Source organism: Triturus cristatus, chromosome 6, assembly GCF_964204655.1.
Source record: "Triturus cristatus chromosome 6, aTriCri1.1, whole genome shotgun sequence".
Taxonomy (NCBI): domain Eukaryota; kingdom Metazoa; phylum Chordata; class Amphibia; order Caudata; family Salamandridae; genus Triturus; species Triturus cristatus.
Window position 1 is genome coordinate 1,869,387,325 of NC_140589.1, and position 23,786 is coordinate 1,869,411,110.

A 23,786-nucleotide genomic window follows, 5' to 3' on the forward strand; every position below is an offset into this window, starting at 1 on the left:
TGTCCAGGGGAATGACATGCGGAGGGAGCTTCAGTCCCTTGTCAGTGACCTCCCAACCCACCTGAAGGAGATTGCGGATTCCACCAGTGTGCTCTCTGGTGCCATCGACTTGTATGAGGCTTGCGTGCAATTCATATGTGACAGGTAAGGCTTCTACTCAGGAGGAGCCTGGAAGCGGAAGGGGTGTATCTCTGTGGCATTTCAATGTGTGTGCAGTGCCAGTCTGTTCCTCACTGTAACGCTGTGCTGGGCTACATCTATGCCGGGTCAGTGCCATCCTGTATTTCTGTGTTACAGAAGTGTATCTCAATTCTACTGCAGTACAGTCTCCTGTATCTTACTGTTGATGCAATCATTATCTTTTCTACTTGTTCATCAAATCCTGCCTTGTATGTCTTGATAGTGCAGTTCTTTGTGGCTATAATAGTGTTATGCTCACACCTGTGGCCCATGCAGGTAAGGGCTGTGGGGCCGAATTTGGGGTGATTTGACTGACTACCACAAGGGTAAATTAAATAAATAATTAATTTCCCCTCTTGGTCGTATATCGAAACCCCCCCGGCCCCACCGCTCTTACCTGCACGGGCAGCGGCTGGATGCTCTGAAACCAGTGCAGTGCTGTCCTGTAACTCCGAGGAAGTGCTGTGCCGGCATGTAATGATGTTAGTGTATGGCTGATGTCCTCCATCAAGTGGAAAAAGCAGAACCTGAAAATCTTTGATGACCCAAGAAGACGAACCAACCTTGAGACACCTTACAACACATGAGGCTAGTTGACCGCTTCGGTGGTAAAGTGTCGGGGAGATTGGAACCGGGTTGTACGTGAATGACTTGTGCAGGGAGTGGGTATGGAGAACACGGTCTTTAAAATGATGCATTCTCCGTTATGATAAGTTTCTTGGGTTGGACCATAATGGGGTTTCTGACTTCAGCTTCCTTGGGGACCATGAAGAGGTCACCTGGTGTGGAAAGCCTTTCAGTGCAAAACGACTGTTCACCACAAGGGGGAAAGAACGTGGGCGCATAATAGGATGCAGGCAGGGCACTGAAGATGTCAAAGGGGCTTACTCTAATCCTCCAGTAGTCTAGAGACCCATGGGGAATGGAGCCCCAAATATTTTACACACCTCACACAAAAGATCTTCCCCCTGAGGCTTGACCTCAAATGGAGCCTCTGCTTCAGTGCAAGGCACATCCAGAGAGCGCCATAATTGGCACCAGCCCCTGTGCCTCAGGACACTCAAAGCCAAAAAAGAACACTTTCGGCATTCGTGACTCCTCAAGCTCCATAGGTTGAGCCTTGATGCTGAGTCACTGAGCCTTGACTCAATCCAGCTGAGCCTGTCTCGGAGCTCAGATCCACACCATAGTTGACTTCAAAGACAGCCTCTAACTTGGCTCTTAGCGACCCACTCAGTGCTGAAGACAAAGGAGACCCGTCTGACTGCAGAGCAAGATTTACATTAATCCAGTCTCCAGCCGAATCCTTGAATGGCCTTGTCCTGTCTGTAAGGAAATGCCTTTTATTTGCATGATCACCCCCATAGTTTTGAACTGATTCTGCTGTTTCTTCGACTCAGAGTGCACTGAAGTGTGCTAACCAGACCTTAGTGCCGATGCTCTGACCCTTGCAAAATGTATGTTTAATTGGCTTGCACCCAATTGGTAGAAGTTAATTTATAAGTCCCTAGTATATGGTAACAGGGGTGCCCAGGACCTGCAAGTTAAAGTGCCCACCAGGGACTGCAGCATTTATAGTGCCACCCTGAGTGTTAGAATGAAAACATGTCTCCCAACCTGCCACTGCAACCTGTAAGAGCAACTTTTAAGTTGCTAACTCGACTTTTCAATTTAAACCAGTCACAAAGCCCAAACCTCCCTGTTTAATATATGTCAGCCCTACAGCAGGCCTATGGAGTCCTAAGGCAGGGTTCTGTTTATTATTAAGTAGGACAGTAAAAAACCCAAATTGTTGTTTTTTACTGTGGGCAGGCTAGTAACACCGTTGGTGAATACAGTTTTATAGCTGACACTCAGTTGTGCTAACTTATGAATGGTACTACTAAAGTTGGTACTTCATGGTATCAAATGAATCATTTCATTACACCCAGCAATGCCAAGTCGAATTTAATGTAACTTTTAAGTATATACAACTTTTAGAAAGTTGCCACTCTGTTGTCCAAGTTTTCCAATGGCCATTTGGAGATGCTGGCCACTCGAAAGCCTTCTGCCCTCCTGGGGAGAAGTGTGAACGACTCCAAGGAGCAGAAACAATAGAAGCTTGCCTTTGGAAGAGGTCTGACCTCTCCCTGGCACAAAGCCACATAGGGTGTGAGCCCAAAAGGAGAGCTTCAAAAGGGAAGTGTCCTTTGAAGGGTAAATGGTGGATGCACACGAGAGGGGTTGCTCTTTTGTTAATGTAGACAGGCTTGCTTCGGACAGAGAGGGGAGACCAGTAGCCAAACCAGTTTTTTCTGTGCGGTTGTAGCCCACAGGTAACCATACCTCTAGGGTGAACTACTGAGCTCCACACAGCGAGAGAAGGGTCCAGCCATTTTGGCTGTGGGCAGAATAGTCCACTCTAGGATAGCTAGTTGCCACACATTGCAGGAAGTCATCATCAGGCCGAGAGGGGTCTAGTAGCCTATTGGCTACTAACCGCTTCATCCCTGAGGGCGCTTTCTGATCATGAAGATTGCACACCTGGCACTCAGACCTCAGGCCACCTCTGGATTGGAGAGAGGACCGAAGGACTGCCCTGCTGTTTCCTGGACTGGTAAGAGACTTCACCAACTGCTGGACTGTGCCTGCTGACCCTTGGGCTGGCAAAGAATCGGACTGTGCTTGTGGTGCCTGGCTCATGGAAAAGTCCCTCCCAAGCCCCAGGCAGAAGAGGTGAACTCCAAGAGTCAGTTGGCTGACTTCCTGTTACAGCACCAAGGCCACAGTGGACGAAGAAGTCCATTCTGGCAAGTCAGTAGCCACAATCAATTGAGTGCCACTGACTGCTGATGTGCAGCCCGGGAAACCGGAAGCTGATGCTGAAAATTTACACCCGAGTCTACTGGACCTGGGAGAGTCGTCAGAGTGCAGTTTGGTCTCCCCAGATGGACACTAGCCTTAACCAAAGGCAACTGCTGGTTTTGCTGTGGCCGGAGACAAGTCGTCCAGTGCCAATTGGACTTCTGTTGGATTAAAGAGGACTTTGAGGGACATCGACCCCTGTTGATGTTGGACCTAGGAGTTACGCTAGGAAGACCCCTGTTGACTGCACAGCATCATTAGCATCTTCAGCATCCTATATCCCTTGCATCCGAACCATTACAATAGGGAAACATCGTTTACATCGCATTCAGTACAACGCAATGCTGTTACATCGCGGTCGTTACAACGAACGCGATGTAACCACGCGATGCCATTACAACGCAAGTCTTTACATCGACTTGCGCTAGATGGCGTGCTAACATTACAAATAGTGTAGTTTACTATCCCAACACCTTCCCTACTGTTAAGTGTACTGGAGTTGGAATAGTAAATTACGCTTTTCTAATGTTAGCACGCCATCTAGCGCAAGTCGATGTAAAGACTTGCGTTGTAATGGCATAGCGTAGTAACATCGCAGTCGTGGTAACGACCGCGATGTAACTGTACGCGTTGTAATGACTCGCGTTGTTACGTCATACATCCATTACAATAAAGTCTTTGGCGGTCTGATCATAGAGCTTGGAACTAGACTGTAGACTGTTTTGGTGGCAAGGTAACTGTCCTATACCTCCTTACTGACCCCCTTGACCTCTTCCTCCCTACTGGAGTTGGTTGCCCAAAGCAGGCCGGAGTAGCCAAGCATAACTTTTTTAAAGTTTTTTTAAAGTTTCCAGGCTATATACTTACCAGTGCTTGTTGGGTTTTTACTGTGATTTATGTTTTCCTTAAAAATCTATATCGCCAGAACTCTCCTGTGGATTTTGTTCGGTTTGGTGTCTAAAAAATCATAAAAATAAGATTGATTTTTATAAATTGGCTTCAGATTCCTTTTGTGATTTTCTTATTTCATTGTTTTGGTACTTCTAAATGCTTTACACTTTTTCCTTTGTCTAAGCCTGACTGCTCAAAGCCACAGCCGCCCAGAGTTCAGCTAAAGGTTTTACAAACAAGAGTGAGGACCCAAGATGGTACTGGGATTGTATTGCACAGTAAAGTCTCACACCCACACCATATAATACACCACTTTCCTCACACTGACCAACCCCACAACATGGAAAGCCATCACACATAAGGAGGAGTTAATTTCAGAAGAGCTTGGGGCTTACCCACATACCAAAAAGAGGGCAATGGATAGTGCATCACTCACAGTTTATGCTCAAGCTCATCTTCACCCGTTATGTGATCTACTGCCCACGGGTGACTTAGATGGCCTGTGAATCCTCCCTGCCCAGCAATACAACCACCTATCATTGGGGTCATACTATGCTCAGTGGACAACCACAAAGTCGAACCCCAGATGGATGTAGATGACTTCTTCATCGAGGCACTCTCTAAAGTGAAGCGATGTTTATAATTCCTGCTGATGCGTAAAAGCATGATCAAATGCTCCACCGACAATTTCATCGACCCTGTCAAAGCACCCACACTGAGGGGGAGAAAAAATCTAAGCTGGCACTGCAAGGTCTCATTTTGATTCACAAGCACATTCCACCAGATTCCATGGCACGCAAAAGAGCAAAGGGCATGTATGCAGGACACGCGGGATACCCCAACACGTGATCAATAAAGCAAAAGGATTGATGCTGCGAACACGGCGGTAGCAGTAGAAGCTTCATCCTAAATTTACTTCACCCCAATTCTAATAGTATCAATCCGTTAGCTGCGGTGAATGTAACTACCAACACCTGGCACCATAACAGGACCTTCAATATTATTTATGGGGTGAGTTGCAAAAAAATCACTTCTCACACAACCGGAGACTGGTGTAAACCCCAAAATTGAGGAGGGAGGGAGAGAGAGAAAAAACGAACTTTTGTATGTACTCCTACTATGGACTTTTTCTCTTGTAACCTCCTTCCTCTGATACGTTTTCACCCCTCTCTCACAGCCCCTCAGATGAAGTGGTTCCATTGCTGAGGTATGTCCAAGAATATGGTGACACCACGGTGTACGAGTGGCGAACCAGGACACCACCCACCACCATTGAACCCACAAACACAGTGGAAGTTGCGGAGCCAGTTGGAGAAGAAGCGGTAAACCTCTAATTGCTGAAGAGTTTGGGGAGACGGGTGTGGGGTGTCGGTGGCATGATGGAGGGTAGGATAGGTAGGGTGAGTCACAATACTTAATCTTCAGACTGACTATATTCCCTCAAAGCTGGTGGACAAGAGCAGAGTCGGGTACTCACCCAGCCATATTGGTAAACTTATATAAAAAAGGGACAGAAAATGCCATCGTCACCCAAAAGACCGAGGATTCTAAAACAAGTGCAGTGACATACATATCTGAAGACACAAATCTCTTTAACCGGGCCTCTCATCAACGAGGCGAGGCATGTTCAGTTGATTCTGGAGCTAACCCCACACACACAACCTCCCAAAGTGAAACTGGTGGTCACATGAACACCGGAAGTCTGAGCTAGCTCTAAGCAACCACACAAATGTTTTGAGTAAAAGGTGTGGTCAGAGTAAGGTATGTGTGAAAATACAAGGGCCTTCAGTGTGTGGAAGCAACTGTGCGATCTGTCTTATACTCATACTGAGCTGAGATAATAACCATGGATGATATGAAGAGACTAAAAACCAGAGTATAAAGAGAAATCAGATAAATCATGCCAGAGATCCAGAGTAGAAATGCTGAAATGTGAACCTAAAGTCTGAGCATATAACAAGCAAGATAAGTCTGCAGACATAGGAGATCTGCAGAGGAGTAGCCGATAGACTCAGGTTCTCTAAAACAGGCATGTCAACTGAGATAGAAGGAAAGGGGTCACTCACATACAAGGGCAGTCCACTCATCCAGGGGCAGGTGCCCCCTCAGCCGCTGCGTGAAAGCTGCACCCCACCCTGGAAAACCAAAAGCAGAGTGCATGAAGGGAGTTCTAATTTAGGGCTGCAGGGAAGTGGATTGAGGGCATCAAAGGGAGACTGAAAGTCAAGGTCTAGCCGATCAGTGGCCAAAGATGATACAAGAGGCTGGGAGAGACGCTGGATGTCAGAGAAGCCGATGGACAAAAACAGTAAAAATAGCGATCAGCAGATCAGCGGGAAACTGTAGAAGCAGCCTGGATTCTATAGGAAGGAAGGGTTTAGATAAGTGGAGACAATGCTGGACTTTGCTGTACCAGACAGTCACTCGCAGTGCAAGTAAATGAACTACTGCTGTAGGTGGAAAGCATGACTATGGATGTCTCTCCAGCTCTCGTGCACCCAGGAAAGTGTCTGGAGGAAACTAGGGCAGGTCATGACCAATTAGGGACATTCTTAGTGTTTGCTGCCTTTGGTGCATCCTGCCTCTCACGTCATGGTGCGTGCGTGCAGGAACACGCACAACCAAAAGCAGATCAGCAAGTTAATTAACAAACATTGCACGCTTAATCAGCGAAGTTAGAAAAACTGCAGTCTGCAAATGTCATGCGACTTAATAGCTCCTAAGTAAGCTTCTGTCCGCAGATACCCCTCCCCATGCTTGCTTCGCTGTGACCAAACTCCGCTTCATGAATGAACCGATTGCTTTAAGCAGCTATGTGCTCTCTCATGCTGTCGCTGATATTTTAAACTATTCCAGGACTCGACATGTCAGGTGAACATCAAAAGTAATGACTCGTGTTTATTTGTGCTGCGAAGCAGCCTTTTTGAGTGCTTGACCGCTATATAAAAGCAAAAATTATAATAAATGATACTACATATATTAATAAGAAAATAATATTTCATTGTCCCTTTCACCTATTGTAAATCACACATCTCTCTTGTAAGGAAAAGATGAGCTTAAAATTCACTCAAATGAAAACATTTTGAAACAAACTGCACAGTGCCTTGGTTGGTAGATTTAAAAAGTACATTTAAGAAGCGGATACCCTGGCAATAAAGAACCGCATTGTGTGAAATGTTTCCTTGAATGACCGGGCTTTGCCGCCTCTCTCCTGCCACCCTAGTCAGTTCTCTGGGGCACCACGTATGGATAATAATCAAGGTTCAACCATCAGCTCTTGTTTTCCTGAAACAACACAGATCTCAGAATCAAATGCAATGAGATCAAAGGAAAACCAGAAACGCACATAGAATGATTTGGATTCCGGTACTGACAGGAGGTCATGTTAATAAACAAAATGCGGGGTGCTAGAAGTTTCGGGCTAGTCTTCATATTGCAGGCACGACCTTGAAAGGCGTCCTTGAAATGCAGCCTCATGGCAAGATAGCAGGATATTGACATGCACTATAAAAGTCCGAGGAACATTGGGCACAATGCACATCCACATCTGCTGCTAGGTTCTATATTTCTGCATTACTTGACCACAACACTCGTTGCCTTTGCAGATTGACTGGGGCAATTTCGGCACCGAGTCTGTGTCTGCTCCGGAAGTAATCGATTACGGCATCTCTGTCGGCGAAGAGGCCCAGAATGATGACATTGACTGGGGTATCTCCTTGGAGCAGGACCCAGAGGTGAGTGTGAGGAACCGGATAGTCACAGGTTGGTGCTGCTTTTCAGGGGCTCTCCAGGGGTGGGGGTTATTCCTCAGGGACCAGGTGTGGGTGCTTCTCCCGGGGTAACCACCTGTATTTGATGCTGGCAAAAACAAGCTGTGTTTGTGGTACTCCAGTAGTGTGGACGTTTAGTGCTTATTTCCAGAGTTGGAGGAAATGGGGAAGTGTGTGTGTGGCCTATCTCACTGGGTGTGCTTCCCCAGGTGGGGTTTGTTAGTGCTGTTTGTAAAGGTGCTGCAGCACCGTTATCCTACCACAGGTAGTTGCTGCTTACAAATGTGATGAGTACTGTGAGAAAGTGCCATCTTTCTTGTATGGTATGCACCCACTTTTTGCTGAAATGCTGAATGTACTTTGACTGAGTGTGCCCTGGACTCCTGCCAATCAGGTGCCCAGGGCCTATGTTCCCTCCCTTAAATCCTCAAACCCTGGCCACATGTCAGCCCCTGGTAAATGGTACCCTAGGTACCCAGGGCCTTGTGACCAGGGAAGGCCTCTAAGGGCTGCAGCACTCATTGTGCCACCCTTAGAGGCCCTGTACCCTAACATACACACACACACACTGCCCTTGCAGGCTGAGTGTCTGGGTACAAGACAAAACAGAGTCGACATGGCACACATCCCTGTGTGCCATGCCCACTACCTACACTGCCCTGGCATACATCAGCCACCCCTCTAGCTGGGTGCCCTATGCCAGTGGTGTGGGCACAAGAGCATGAGCCCTGTGCCCCTACAGTTCCCAGGTCCATTCCTGGGCACTGTAAGTGCAGTGCTGCCATTTAAGAGTACATGGTGCTGACAGCTCGTCAAACACGAACTCCACAGCACCATGATGACAACACTGAAGACTGAGAAGTTTGGTATCAAACTTCTCAGCACATTAAAACCGCACTGATGCCAGTGTAGGATTTAATGTACAAAATACCACAGAGGGCATCTTAGAGATGCCCCCTGAAACCTAACCTACAATCCACGTCCCGTCTGGGAGGCTACCTAGGCTGCCACACAGCAGACATGTTGCTGGACCCCTGGGTAGGAGAGCCCCCGCTCTCCTGGGCCTGCAACAATGCACATCCTGGGCGAGGTGCTAGGTCTCCTCCCCCAGGATGGACAGGGGGAAGCTTCAAAGGCATGCCGCCTCTGTGAGCTTCCCCAGGCCCCCACCGGTTTTCACCCCCCTCCCCCCCTCCCCCCCCCCCCCTGGCGGGAAGACTGTCCGGAAACCCCAAATAAGGACAGGGGATGTGCCAGCCTGCCAACCCCACCCCTCAGGTGGGGAGGCGAGGTGAAGCACATCTCCGGGCACTCGCCATCTTGAAGATGGAAGGCCCTGCCCAATCAGGACTAGGCTACTGCCCCCCTCCCACAGGAGAGTGGCAGGATAGGGGGTGTACCCACCCCAGGGCAGGGACCCATTGGTCCCTGCCCTTTACCTACCTGTAACGCCCCTAAATCTAGTATTTAGGGGCACCCTGAACCTTCCTTCCTCAGATTCCAGAGTCCGAAAAACTAAGAATAGCAAGAAGAAAGAAGACCTGCCGTGCAGCTGCTAAGAAAAGGAAGACACCAACTGCTTTGGCCCCAGCCCTACCGGCCTGTCGACCCTCGAACCTGCTCCTGCTACATCCCGGCACCTCTTGTGGCCAGCAACCTCACAAACCCTGGAGGACCTGACTACCCTGTTTGCGATACATCCACATCCTGGCACTTCCGTAGTTCTGCTCTCAGCGCTTAGAGACCTGCAGGTATTAAGCGCTTTACAAACTACAATTAACAATAACAACAATAAGCACCTTGGACTCCCATGAGCAGAGGCTCTGCTCAAAACCAGCTTCTAACCCCTGGCATCAGCCCGGAACCGCAAACCCTGCACCCACCAAGCCTGGCCTGTGCCGGAGTGAACAAAGACCCTGAGGACGTCCCCCCCGGCGACTGTGACCTCGAATCCGGCACCCAAGGACTCACCTAGACGCTCTTGACGACGCCTGCAACCTCAGAAGCAGGTACCCCCCCCCCCCCCCCAACCGCGATCAACAGAGGGTAAGATTTCCCGACACCAAAAGGCACCCCTGCACCCGGTGACCTGCGGCCCCCTGTGCCCAACTCCTGGGTACCTACCTATCGTCCAACTACCCAACTTACCTCTCGAAGTGGTGGTGGCACCTGAAGAATCTTCCTCCCCGAGCTTGCAGCCGTTGTTCAACCAGGAGCTTTCCCATTGAAATCCATTGAGCGCCCGAAGGCTCAAAAGCACCCTGCACCCAGCCGCCCGAGTGGTCCTGGCAGTGTAACCTCTGCACCTATCTACTTCCCCATTTGCCCTGAGCAAGTGACCAGGAGCCCAGCTCCCACAGCCGCGTGGCCTGCTAGTCAGCAGCCACCAACCAAGGCCCCCCTGCCTCCCATAGGATAACATTGGGCCTAACTCACTCTGCATGTGGCTGCCCCTGTGCCGCTGAGGGTGTAACCACTGTACCTACCTGACCCTGGGAGACCCCTGAGTATGTGCCCAGAACCTTAACTCTGCCAGTCGAGTACTTACCCAAAAGCCGATAACCCAATTTTCCTCCATAGGGTAACATTGACTGGTTTCTTCTGAAATTTCTTCTAAGTGTAGAGTTTCCAAAACGTAAAATATTCACCTAAAATCAACCGAGTAACGAAAACGAAAATACTCACCTGCTATTAGGAGAGATCCCAGTGCTGGATCTTGGTGCCCAGCACTGACCCTGAAGAATATTCACAACCATACTTACCATTAACCCAAATTTCTTCCATAGGAAATCATTGACTGTTTTTCTGTGAAATTTCTTCTGTCGATTTTTGCAAACTACAAATGTTCTTTAAAAATCGTACCAACTGTGAAAACTTATTTACTTACCTGTTTTAGATAGAGGTCCCAGTACTGAGTCTAGGAGCCCCGTACTGGATTACAAAAGAAACGAGAACATATTATACCTGCAACTTGAATTTTCTCCCATAGGGAATGGTTGACTGTTTTTCTATGAAATTTCTTCTGTCAACTTTTAAAATGGCAAAATATTGCCTAAAAATCACAACTGTAACTAAGTCGGCTTTTATCACTTGTTTCTAAGAACTGTCCCGGGACTGAATCTAGGATCCAGTACTGGAGTTACAAAAGTAATCCTGAAAGTAATCTATTGCAAATAACTTAAAACTTCTTTTGAACTCAATGCATTATTGTGTTTGAAATTGTGTTGCCTATTGCAACAACCTGTAACCAGTATTTACAAAAGTCAATTGCATATTTCAAAAGTATTTACCTAAAGCATCTCATTCTGACAAAGTATATTTTAATACCTATTGTTGGTTCTAAAATAAAACAAACATATATTTTTTATATAAACCATTGGCCCAGAGTTCCGTTCTTGAGTGTGTGAGACCACTTGCTGACTGAGTGTGTACAACAAATGCTTTACACTGTCCTCTGATACTGCCTTATTGCTCGACCAAGCTACCACTTTAGAGAGTAAGGTTATATCTAACTTTAACCTCTGCCAAACCTCTGGGGACTGTGGACTCTGTACACACTACCTATTTGGGAACAGTATATGCAGAGCCACTTTCTCACAAGTACCAAACATTAAATTAGTGCAAGCCCTACACCAGTCACAACCAGCAGGAGCACCGTTGAAACTTGGTGTCTTTCAATTTGGCAGGAAATTTGCCCCCTGGTGGCCTAACGCATTGTGATACTCTGTAACTCTTTTCTGTGGTCCCCGACAGTGTCTGGGCCCGTAAGTATTCTGTACGCTGCTTCCGGCCTAGTACGACCTCACTGTTCACTTCCTGCTTGTGATGAGAAGGTAATGAAAGCATTAGATGGTTCCTCACTCTGTCCAGGTTGCCTGGTCATGATCTAATGCTGTCAGGTCCTTCCACAAAGACCAAGATGCAACTCTGGCGATGAGTTCTGAACATCACCATCCAGGCTGAACACAGGAAATACCAAGTCAGTGTCTAATATCATGTGATGTATTGTTTTGGGGTTTGTCTGCCTCTGAAGAAGAAAAGGGCTGTATGCTCTAAGAAATAATGCCTTCGAAAATCTCAACTGGTTGCAGCAAAGCAGTACCTCTGAAAGGTGGCAAGAACACTGTGATTGGTTGTGCAGCAGCCCTATTGGTAATTTACAGACCTAGCTAGAAATCACGATTACCTGCTGCCCAGTTAACCATGAAGCCATTCCTGGTTAGCTTAGGTCTGCAGCCGCTGGGAGCGCGCGGAGGTCGGCAGCCGCTGGGAGTGCGCGGAGGTCTGCACTCGAGGGGAGAGCGCAGAGGTATTCAGCAGAGGGCACAACTACCCAGAGGTGATTACTGAGTCTAGGTCTCCAACTCCGGGTGCAGCCACCTAGAGATGGTAGTAGGACCCTGTCTCCAGCTAAAGGTGCAGTGGCCAAGAGGTGATCAGTGACCCATGTATTTAGCTGGGGGCATGGCCACATAGAAATGATTAGTGGGAAAAGGTCACCGGCTGAGAGTGATATCGCCTAGAATGGCTTGGTAGGCCCGGGTCTCCATATGAGCGCATGACTGCCTAGAGGTGTTTTATGGGGCCAAGTCTCCAGATGTGGGTGCAGCCGCCTAGAGATGATTAGTGAGCCTGGGCCTCCAGTTGGGATTCCACCCACTTAGAGGTGTATAGTGGACAGCTGAGAGCGCAACATCCTAGTGGGGATTAGTGGGCCCAGGTTTCCAGCTGAGTGTGCTGCCTCCTAGAGATGACTAGTGAGCTGAGGTTGCAAGTACCTAGAGGTGATTAATAAGCCCAGCTCTCCAACTGAGGGTGCAACTGCCTAAAAGTGATTAGTGGTTTTATGCCTCCCAACTGAGGGGGTGGCCACCTAGAGAGGATTAGTGAGCTGAGGGTGCAGGTCCCTAGAGAGGATTAGTGAGCTGAGGGTGCAGGTCACTGGAGATGATTACTGAGCTGACGGTGCAGGTCCCTAGAGATGATTAGTGAGCCCAGGTGTAGGAGAGTAGGATCTGCACTTGTGTTGCCCCCACTTTTTTCTGATGTTTACACTGGTTTCTGGCTATAGTCTGGCTGGGTCCCTGCTAATCAGGGCCCCAGCCTCTCTGTTCTCTCTCAACAACTTGGAGTGCATATGAGATGTACTAGTGATTGGATACTGTGGTACCTTATGAGCCTCTAGTATATGGTACCTTAGGTACCAAGGGCATAGGTACTTCACAGGCCTACCAGGGGCTGAAGCATGTATTATGCCACCCCTGGGAAGCAGACTAAATCTGACACCACAGGCCTGCTACTGCAGCCTGGGTGAGGTAGTGTTGGCATTCTTCACTGAGGTATAGGTTCCCTATATCTCACCTTACACACACATATAAACCAGTCACCCCTAAGGCAGGCCCTATCAATCCTGAGGGCAGGGTGCTTGGTTTACATGTGAGGGGGTGCCTCTGCATGAGCAGGGCCCCCCGGCAGTCCTCAGAATCTATTCTCTGTAGCTGTTTGTGGATGTGGTTAAACCATATACTCTTAAGTGCATTATAACCTAGCGGTAAATGCTAACTTTGGGATGGCTGCATCAATACATGTCGTGTTTGGTGTCAAACGCCTTGGAATCATACCCCCACACTAGTAACTGGTGTGGGAGTATGATCCCACCCTTCTAGAGGGATAGACATGTACCTACTGTGGAAACACTGTAGAATCCTGAAAGAGCCCCGGCATCACAAAATGGATGCCACCAGCACAGACACTGGGCTGCCCTCCTGCTGCTGACCGAAACTCGCAGTGGAGGAGGCCCAACAATAGGCATCCTGTCACAGGGAGGTGTAACCACATTCCAGACAGGATTTAGTGTATTGGGGCTGGGTGGGTGCACTCCTAGAGTGCTTTGAAGTCCTGCACTGGGGGAGCAGTAGGCTCCTCTGTGCATATGCCAGCTCAAACCGGTTCAGGGGCTACCAGCCCCTGCTCTGGCACGAAACTGGACAAAGGGAAGTGGGTGTAACCACCCACTCCCCTGACCCTCCCAGAGGAGTGGTCATAGAGCTAGTCCCTCCCTTTCTTTTAGTATAAGATCGGGAAACCTTGCCATAGCAAACTAGACATCCCTGGACGACGCTCTACAAGAAGAATCCTGGACCTTCGACGTTCGACTACCTTTGGAAGACTGAAGAATCTCCCTTGGAGTCGAGGAGTGACTCCCCTGCTTGGCAGGCACCAAAACTTTGAATCAACGGTCGCAAACTTTCCTGCTCCCGCCGGAGTCCGAAGTCCCTGCAGCCCTGGAAGTGGATTTCCTGACTTCTCGATGCCCATTGTGAGTCCCCAGCAAACCTGAGGCGAGTGGACCCCACGAGTGACGAGGAACAACAATACCCGGGTACCGTGCACTATTGTAGAGTGCAACCCTTTCACGATGTTCTACGAACTTGTACATTGGACCACGTGTGGTCCAAGCCTCCAGCAGGATTTCCACCGAAAATCAGAGGCCTACCTCGTCCCGAGTGACCGTGGGCTCCTGTGAAGTGAATCCTCCCAAGGCGTCTTCGCGATCCCTTGCCGGTTGGCTTGTGGGTCCCCTGAAGACTTCTTCATCGAACCAAAGGGCTCCCCTGGTTGCTCCAGGCCTGCCCTGACTTACCCTTGCTGGGTGAGTCCCTCAGACCTTGCTGGTCTGCACCGCTGATTTTCTTCACATTCCACAAGACTTGCTGTTGCCAAGGCTTGTTGGCTCCAGTCCGGTTGCCGAAACCTCAGTAAGCTGCAGACTTCGTGGGACACTCCGAATCCAGCTCCTGGTCGTCGTCGACGCCTCCTGGACCTCGTGGCTGAAGAGTCAAGACACCCGTGAATCACCTGAAATCACCCGACTACCGTGGGCATCCATCTTCTTGGCCCCGGGTCACTGGCAAGTGACTTTGAACACTATCCCTTCTGCTTTCAGGTCTTCTTTCTTCAGAATCCAGCCTTGGATTCCACCGGACACTTCTCCTGTCTTCACAAGCAGCAAGTCTTCTTTGGCTCCTATTGAAAACGACGCCGCGACCCGACACCAAAAGACACCTATGCACCCGGCTTCCCTGGGTGAGGTAACTCGAGTACTCCGGTGCTCCTGTGCGTGTTGGCTCTAGAACTACTTACCCTGTAAGTGACTTGCTTGTAGACTCTCCCGAAGTATCTTAAAACTTTAAAATTTCTACCGCAACTTGCTCCATTGAAGTCTATTGGGATCCGCGGCTGTGTTCTCACACTGCATGCGTCTCCCGTGGGTCCTTTACTTACCTGCCTTGGGTGAATTAGTGAGGCCCCAGCACTTCTGAAGACCATAGGCCTTCTCCCTTCTCAAGTCGTTCTTATACCTCTTTTTAGTATATGGTCTGGTACGCCCCTAGGGCCCCAGCCATATAAGTGCTAAATTTGTTGTGAAACATTGATTTGTGCATATGTTCCTGACTTCTAATCTCATAAAGAGATTAGTAGAGTGTATCTAGAAATAAATTCATATATATTTTATATATATACCTGGGTGGCGTCTTTTCATTTGATAATTCAAGAGATTATAAGGTAAAACAAGCTGCTTTACATTCCTCAGACTTAGCCTGAAGGCTGCTCTCCATAGCTACCACTAGGATAGCTTTCTTTAAAAGGTTGTCTTAAACCTATCTACCATAAGAGTCGAATTGGACTGGTGCAAGGTGGCCACTATAACTAGTGACCAGCATATACCAGGCCAACTTCTCACATTCCCAGGTCTCATACTGAGAGTGCAACTGCCTAAATGTGATTAGTGGGTTTATGCTTCCCAATGGAGGGTGCGGCCGCCTAGAGATTAATGAGCTGAGGGTGAAGGACCCTAGAGATGATTAGTGAGCTGAGGGTGCAGGTCTCCAGAGATGGTTAGTGAGCTGAGGGTGAAGGTCCCTAGAGATGATTAGCGAGCTGAGGGTGAAGACCCTAGAGATGATTAGCGAGCTGAGGGTGCAGGTCCCTAGAGATGATTAGCGAGCTGAGGGTGCAGGTCCCTAGAGATGATTAGTGAGCTGAGGGTGAAGACCCTAGAGATGATTAGCGAGCTGAGGGTGCAGGTCCCTAGAGATGATTAGCGATCTGGGGGTGCAGGTCCCTAGAGATGATTAGCGAGCTGGGGGTAAAGGTCCCTAGAGATGATTAGCGAGCTGGGGGTAAAGGTCCCTAGAGATGATTAGCGAGCTGAGGGTGCAAGTCCATAGAGATGATTAGTGGGCTGAGGGTGAAGACCCTAGAGATGATTAGCGAGCTAAGGGTGCAGGTCCCTAGAGATGATTAGCGAGCTGAGGGTGCAGGTCCATAGAGATGATTAGGGGGCTGAGGGTGAAGACCCTAGAGATGATTAGTGAGCTGAGGGTACAGGTCCCTAGAGATGAATAGCGAGCTGGGGGTGCAGGTCCATAGAGATGATTAGGGGGCTGAGGGTGAAGACCCTAGAGATGATTAGTGAGCTGAGGGTACAGGTCCCTAGAGATGATTAGCAAGCTGGGGGTGCAGGTCCCTAGAGATGATTAGCGAGCTGGGGGTAAAGGCCCCTAGAGAGGATTAGCGAGCTGGGGTAAAGGTCCCTAGAGATGATTAGGGGGCTGAGGGTGAAGACCCTAGAGATGATTAGTGAGCTGAGGCTGCAGGTCCATAGAGATGATTAGCAAGCTGGGGTAAAGGTCCCTAGAGATGATTAGCGAGCTGGGGGTGCAGGTCCATAGAGATGATTAGTGAGCTGAGGCTGCAGGTCCCTAGGGGTGATTAGTGAGCTGAGGCTGCAGGTCCCTAGGGGTGATTAGTGGGCCCAGGTCTCCTGCCAAGGATGCAACTTTCTATAGGCGATTAGTGTGTCCATGTCTTCAGCTGAGGATGTGGCTACCTAGTGAGAATTAGTGGGTCCAGGTCTTCAGCTCAAGACACGAGGCTCTAACCGTGACTAGTGGACCCAATTCTCCACCTGATTATGCAGTCATCTAAAGATAGGGGAGCCCAGGTCTATAACTGAGGGTGTGACTGCCCAAAGGTGGTTAGTGCGCCTGAGCCATAAGGCGAAGGCTCAGTTACTTGGAGGTTATTGTTTGGACCAGGCTGTCCATTGGTGTGTACTGACCCTCATGTCTCTTTTTTGTCTCTTACAGGCCACTGGAGCCATAGATTGGAACATCACAGAGAACGGCGCCGCCGAGCTGATAACAGTACTGGAATCTGGGACTCCTGGTGAGTGGCGCCTGGCGAAGAGCAGCACACACTTGTCTGGAGCAGGGTTCTTCAGTGTCGGTCCTGGAGGGCCTGATCCATGCCAGATTGTCATAACTACATTTATCTAAATGTGGATATGCTAAAAATCTGGCATGGATCCGGCACTCCAGGACTGACATTGGAGAGCCCTGGTCTAGAGGCTTAATATGCAGACCTGTTACCGTGTGAACATGTGCCATATGTAGGAGAGTAGGATCTGCTTCACATGGGTACCCCCACTTTTTGCTGGTGTTTCACTGTTTTTCGACCTTAGTCTGGCTGTGGCCCTGCTAATCAGGATCACAGCCCAGCTATTCCTCTCTAAAATGCTTTCCATGTACATTAGGTACATATCTAATTGGATTCTGGAGTGCCTTATAAGTCCCTAGTATATGGTATACTATGTCTCTAGGGCATAGGTACCTCAGAGGCCTACCAGGGGCTGAAGCATGTATTATGCCACCCCTGGGAAGCACTCCAAAATGGCACCACAGGTCTGCTACTGCAGCCTGGGTAAGGGTGTGCTTGCACCCCTTACAGTGGTATAGGCTACCTATATCACTACCATATACAGACACATATAAACCTATAAGCCACTCCTATGGAGACATTATTGAGGACTGTCTACACTGTGTTCACCAGATCTCCTGCAAGGAAGTCCAAGCTGGATGAAATTGCATTGGTCACTGAATGTGAAGTGGTCTCTTTTCGACCACTTAATGAAGTCGGGTGGCTTTCAAGGCATTTTGCTGTTGGTGCACTAATTCGTAATTACGAGGCTGTTCTTAAGTACTTTGAGCATGAGAAAGTTGAGGAGAGTGATCCAGTTGCTAAATATTGTTACAAAAAGCTATCAAACTCCAACTACCATGTTTTACTTGCAGTACTTAATGACATTCTGAGTGAATTTGCATCTTTGTGCAAACTATTCCAAAAAGGTTCTTTGACTACTGTTGAAGCTGTACAGTATGCAAGAGCAAAGATTGGCCAAGTTAAGCAACAGTATTTGGGGGACACTGTCTTTTGGAGCAGCAATGTAAGAGATCTGATGGTGTTGTGCAAGGAAAGGCAAGAGTTTGACAGTGGGCCTATTTTGTCTTTTGTTTCCCTTCTTTGTGAGCACATGCAAAAAAGGTTCCCTGAAGATGAGCTGAAAGAATGGGCAAGTTTTGAAATCCAGGCAATAGCAACACAATCACATTTTGATTTTGGGACTGAGAATATACAAAGACTTGTTGAAAAGTATAAAAATGTCTTGGTCCCGGGTGACTGTGAAACACCAGAAGATGTTTTTCGACAATACAGAGACTATAAATATGTGGTGGCAGAACATGTAAAGGGTGGGTTATTTACCACCTTTCAAGACATGGTGAATTTCACTGTACGCAATGCTGCTCAGTATAGTGTGGTGTCCCAGCTTGTTGATGTCTGCACAACGTTTCAAGCATCTAGTGCAGATTGTAAACGAGGATTCGGCCTCATGAATACTATCAAGAGTAAATTGAGGAATAGACTAGAGCAGAAGCATTTGGATATGCTGATGAGGACAAAGGCCTACCTCCTGAATGGGAAAGTTAAAAATGGCAAGGATCGCCGTGAGAAGCAACTCTGTCACCCATCTAGTGATGCCACTTGACGTGTCTGAATGGCCCTCTCCCTTATTGTTTATATGTGATATTGTATAGGCTCTCCACATTTCCCCACCCAATGAACAGTGCTCCAGTTAAGAATATTTATTAAAATCTTATGATGGTACCACCATTGAAGTCTTGTGCTTTTCTAAACTTGAAGTGTACTTGCCTGTGCAACCAATTCATGTCAATTTGCAAACTGCCCTTAAGACCCTTATTGTCGCGCTTTATGTGTGAAAATGCACCATCTTTTCACTTTTTAAAGTAAACCTTATGAGTGACATTTGGCACCGCACGCACGCGCAATCTGGTTCCTGGCGCACATAGCCATGGTTGCAGCACACAGAGACCCTCCACCGCTGCACAGAGGAAAACAATTAGAGGGAACATTGGTTGCAGTCATGTGACCCTCTGTTGTATCAAAAAGGGTTGTAGCTACCGTAATAGACAATTGACAGTTCCGATCTTCCTGATTTTCAAATTTTTCTAAAGAAGACCATTAGGCCTTGAAAGATTTCAAACTTTTTGGTTTTACTGTGGGGAACAAACGAGAGGCCTTTAGTTAGAAGAGATTCAGTGGAGTGGTCCAAAATCTGGCTACTCGGGTTAAAGATGGAAATTTCTTTCAATCTCGCCAATATTGGTGATGTCTGGTTATGAGTTCTGCCCCTGTTGGTAGTTCTGAGGTGGAGGGGGCAAACAATGCATGGAAGCACAACACACCACAGAGGACATACAATGGCTGATCCTGGAAAAAATATGAACCAATACAGGTAACATCAGTACAAGTATACGTAAATGTAGAGAGGTATACTGGATATTTTCTTTGAACACCTAACAAAACGGGATGAACAATGAAATCCCATGGGATCAAGCGATAAAATACAATTTTACTTAATTTTGTCCCATACGAATTCAGCTATTCTTCCCTAAATATACATGATAATATAAACAGATATAGCCCCATAGCTGGTGGCTTTTGCTGTAGTTAATTTCTCACGAGATGTCATAATATCTACACAATTTCCTTCTTAGGCCTATGTAACCATTTATGCAATTATTTGCACTATACAGACATTAACTCTATTGAAGTGCGGAGCATGTGAATACACAGATGCACTTTCTCCTATACCCAGCACCGATTATTTTTATTTTTCGTTTTTTTTTTTCGTTTGGTTTTAAACAACTATCTTTTTCAATGTCTAAAATGTACATAGAGACATTACGAGACATCGTCCTAAGATGGCCGTGGTTTTGGCCTTCAATCGTCTATCACGGTAGCTACAACCCTTTTTGATACAACAGAGGGTCACATGACTGCAACCCAATTTCCGGAAGACAGACTCTCTGGCGCGTCTTTTTCAAACTCTGGTATTTAAACCAAGCAGCTGCAGATCATGGCGGTCATCACCCGTCGATGTTTGCTGGGAGAAGGAGGTGCGGTGCCTATTTGAGAAACTAGAGTTCTCTATCTTCGCCGGGAACCGTGTACCTGCATGAACAGTCCTCACAGTACCCTTAAGAGCACCAGATGCTCTCACATCGCGGTAAGCTTTTAAGATCCCGCCCCTTCACTTACCAACTTACTATGATCCCTAGGCAGTAACAGCAACAGGACTTAGGCCATCTTCTTTATATTTGTATTCATATCACGTACCATTCATTATATCTCATTTTGGTACGTATTTTCACACTATGTAGATCTAATTATTCCCAGTATTAGACGGAAGTGTATGCTAGACTGTAACCATAATGAGAGGTTGTGTCCGCAATCTACCACTTGCACCTAAAATCACACAAGCAATTATTCTGCTTTACTTCGATAACTAGTTCACCGATGGATGTAAGTGTTTTCCTTAAATGCTCAAACATACGCGACTAGGACTAAATATAGTCTCCATTCTTTTTCACAGTACGCGACATTGTAAAATTACCTCCATCTCTAAAAAGAAATACAAATAGACTGTGGTGAACACAGCAACTGAATAATGTAGGTATGTACTCCTTCTGTTTATATCTTTAGTCTGATTCACATTGATCTAAATTGCCTTTTGCGTATCTTTCCTCTGTAGTTTGGATATCAATGCCACCCGAAGATCTGTATATTTGCACTTTTTATCATTACGGGACTCAGAATCTCATGGACGGCATATAGATTCTTCCTTCACCATCTTTTCTAAATGATCAGCGACCCATAAAAAATTCTGAGAATGAGACAGTAGAGTATCTTGTCGCAGAATATAGATAGGTTGTAGTAACAACCTGGGCAGTTCTCAATAATAACCTTTGCCCTCAACGTTTTCCTGTTTTTACAACCGGTCGTTTACAAAGTACGTAACCATCATATTTTATATCAATCCGTTCGACCCTGGTTAGATCAACCCTTTGGCAATACCAGGTAACTGAATCTTATTACTACATTTGTACTGTTCCACCTTCCTGCCATTTGGGTTTTCATTTGATCCATTCTCTGTTTGATCATGCAATGCATGTAATTCTCAAACCACTCAAATAAAATTCTTGTCTGTACTTTTAGTTACACCGTAGCCCTTTACCTTTGGGTTTTATTCTCGCCCTGGTCTCTCATTCTTATCCCTTTCATCTTGTAAGACTCGTGGTGGTGGTTACTTTTGTTACATACCTCTGTCCATCACAACCTTTTCTCCTTTTTTTCATGCCCCATTAAAGTCTCTCTGCTTACTTGTGACAAGTCTATTTTTAGCTGTAATTTTTGTGTTAATAGCTATTCTGACCCTGTCATTGAGCGTATTTTTAGCAGAACCGTTTTATATCTATATATACTTTTTTCTGTATATGCACCTGTTGTGGATTCAATCATAATGTTTACATGGCTTCCTGATGAAGGCTCATCGCCAAAACGCGCGTCGGACCCAGATACCCAACAGCCATGCGAGAACTGATTGTTTTATAATGTATTATAACAATTGATTTGTGTACGATTCATATTTCTATAAATGTATTATGGAAACAAGGAATGGATGACATAAAAACAATGTATCTAATGTAAACAAATGTGCACTAGACACACTAACATTGTATAAATTGTAAGATTGTTTATTTAAAGATAATATCCTTCTTCCCCTATCCTTTTTTTCTTTTGTATAAATAAAAATTACACATATTTTTGATACCGAACGTTTGGGTGATCATATACTGTTTTATTGAATTAGTTCTGCATATATAATCAGACCCCCCAGGATATAGCGGCATGGATTCGCAAATTTAGCGGCACAAATATGGAAATTTAGCGGCACAAATATGGAAATTTAGCGGCATTTTTGCGGCACTTTATTTTACTCATAATCATTCATTTTCAGCCTTAAATCAATGGAAACTCTTTTAGCAGAGTATTCCACTTTGAATAGGCAACCTGGAATATGGAACAGAGGAAGCAGCTCACAGGTGAAGGCTGTTATCCTTTGGAAATGCAATTCTCCATCCCTGGTCCCATCAGCCCCTCGGACAGACTCCCATCTAATCCCCGCGCTGCACTCATGTTATGAGAGCAGCGTGGAGATTAGCCTGAGCGTTCCCCAATGGCTTTACAAGACTTGGCCACCTTTCCGACTACCCCTTGCACTTAGCGCATGGCTGCTTGCATTCATCGGCTGTCTTGCCGAGTTTCTCACAGTGCGACAAGATACATTGAAGGGTTGTATCCAGAGTAGGAGGTATTGTATTATGGGCGTCTTGGGGAGTGATAGTCGAGATGCCAATCAACTGCTCTGTTGGTGAATAATCCCACTTCAGATCTTTTCCCCTGGCTGCATTTTGTCATCCTCGTTTACTAGTCACTTTGCGCGCTGTGATGGCTGAATCAACACCACTTATATCAGGCATACTGTTGTTTTCACTAGATTCCGTGAGTGAGCCTGACCCGTCTGCTAACCATGTCTCATCGGACAGCGAAAAGTAACAGTCATTAGTCTCAAGATTGTAGTCAATTGTCTCATGCTCCATCCTCGAGGCTTGCGCCAGTGACTGTCGAACTTTTCTAGACCTCCGTTGTGGTTTAGTTATATTTTGGGGGCATCTATACCTTTACTCCACCACCATACTTGGACCCATTACTTAATTATCCAACAAACCCCCTCCAGATCTAAAGTAGCCTCAGAAGTTTGGGGTCAGGCTGTATCATTTTAGCTGTCACATATATTAGTCAGGCAAAGGTGAACAAGTTATGGCATTTACCTTATGCATGACAGGCGGCACACTCAGCTGCTTTCCGGGCTTTATCTCCCTTACCTCAGGCTTCGGTACATCTTCCGCTAAAGTGGGAATTTCTCTGACCTGGTGAAGAGCCTCACCAATGCCAGTATCCCCAGTAACCCCTCTCGGCGGCTGAAAACCTCCAGTCCAACGGCTGATCCCCGCAGAAGCTCCAGCACAAATGAACTGACAGGACGTTGCTGGGGCATAGCCCAACCTTTCCCCTTCCTTTCACCCGTAATCTCCGTCCAGGTAGCTGGTGGTTGTCTTGAGCGCTCTGCTGTACCGATGCTGTAGATGCGAGCGCCACTCCGGAGCTCGAGCTTTTGTAAAAATTGCAGCATTTTTACAAAAGTGCCGATTTCGCGGGCACTTTTGTAAAAATCGCGGCATTTTTACAAAAGTGACGATTTCGCGGGAAGCCGCGAAATCGCGAAATCCTGGAGGGTCTGTATAATTATCTGCCTGAGACACTGGACAGGATCGTTGAGGGTATTTGCCCCGGAGGGTGATTGCCTTATCCTGAAAGAAAGTTTTCTTCTTCAGCCTGGGCCGTGATTGTTTTTCTGAGTTGCAAGTTGTGCAGCTCCACCGTTGGAGAAGTGAACATTTGATGAACGATAGGAGCCTGCCTGTGAGGCTCAGACGGACCCAGAGAGAAGACTCTCCTCTGGCTGGTTGTACAGCGGCTTCAATTACCCAAGTAGTTTTTGTTAGCAATGTACCCCTTAGGTCATCTCATTTTTGAGGAGGAGCAGCCCTTTGCGGCCCCTAGTCCTAATTCCCATGGCCCCGTTTGGTCCTTCTGGTCCCCCAAAACAAAAATTGTTTCCAGAACTCAGGGACATGGACTTGGACTGGTTGGTTTTGAACACTGTTTTCCATCTGGGGCTGGAAGTTATTATCAGCCCTATGTATATTTGTTGCGATCCTGTTTTCCTGCTGCCTCTGTATTTAATGTGACCCAATGCTCTGTTTCCTTTGTGCT

At 47.1% G+C, this 23,786-nt stretch overlaps 1 protein-coding gene across 1 annotated transcript in view; it reads left to right on the forward strand.

Moving 5' to 3' along the window:
• Nucleotides 1-23,786, forward strand: part of CDK5RAP3 (CDK5 regulatory subunit associated protein 3) — a 69,198-nt gene that overhangs the window by 16,119 nt on the left and 29,293 nt on the right. The window contains exons 7-10 of the mRNA XM_085613377.1: nt 8-144; nt 5,093-5,237; nt 7,521-7,649; nt 16,838-16,916. Of these exons, the coding sequence (XP_085469503.1) occupies nt 8-144; nt 5,093-5,237; nt 7,521-7,649; nt 16,838-16,916 (490 nt within the window). The remainder of the gene's footprint in view (nt 1-7; nt 145-5,092; nt 5,238-7,520; nt 7,650-16,837; nt 16,917-23,786) is intronic.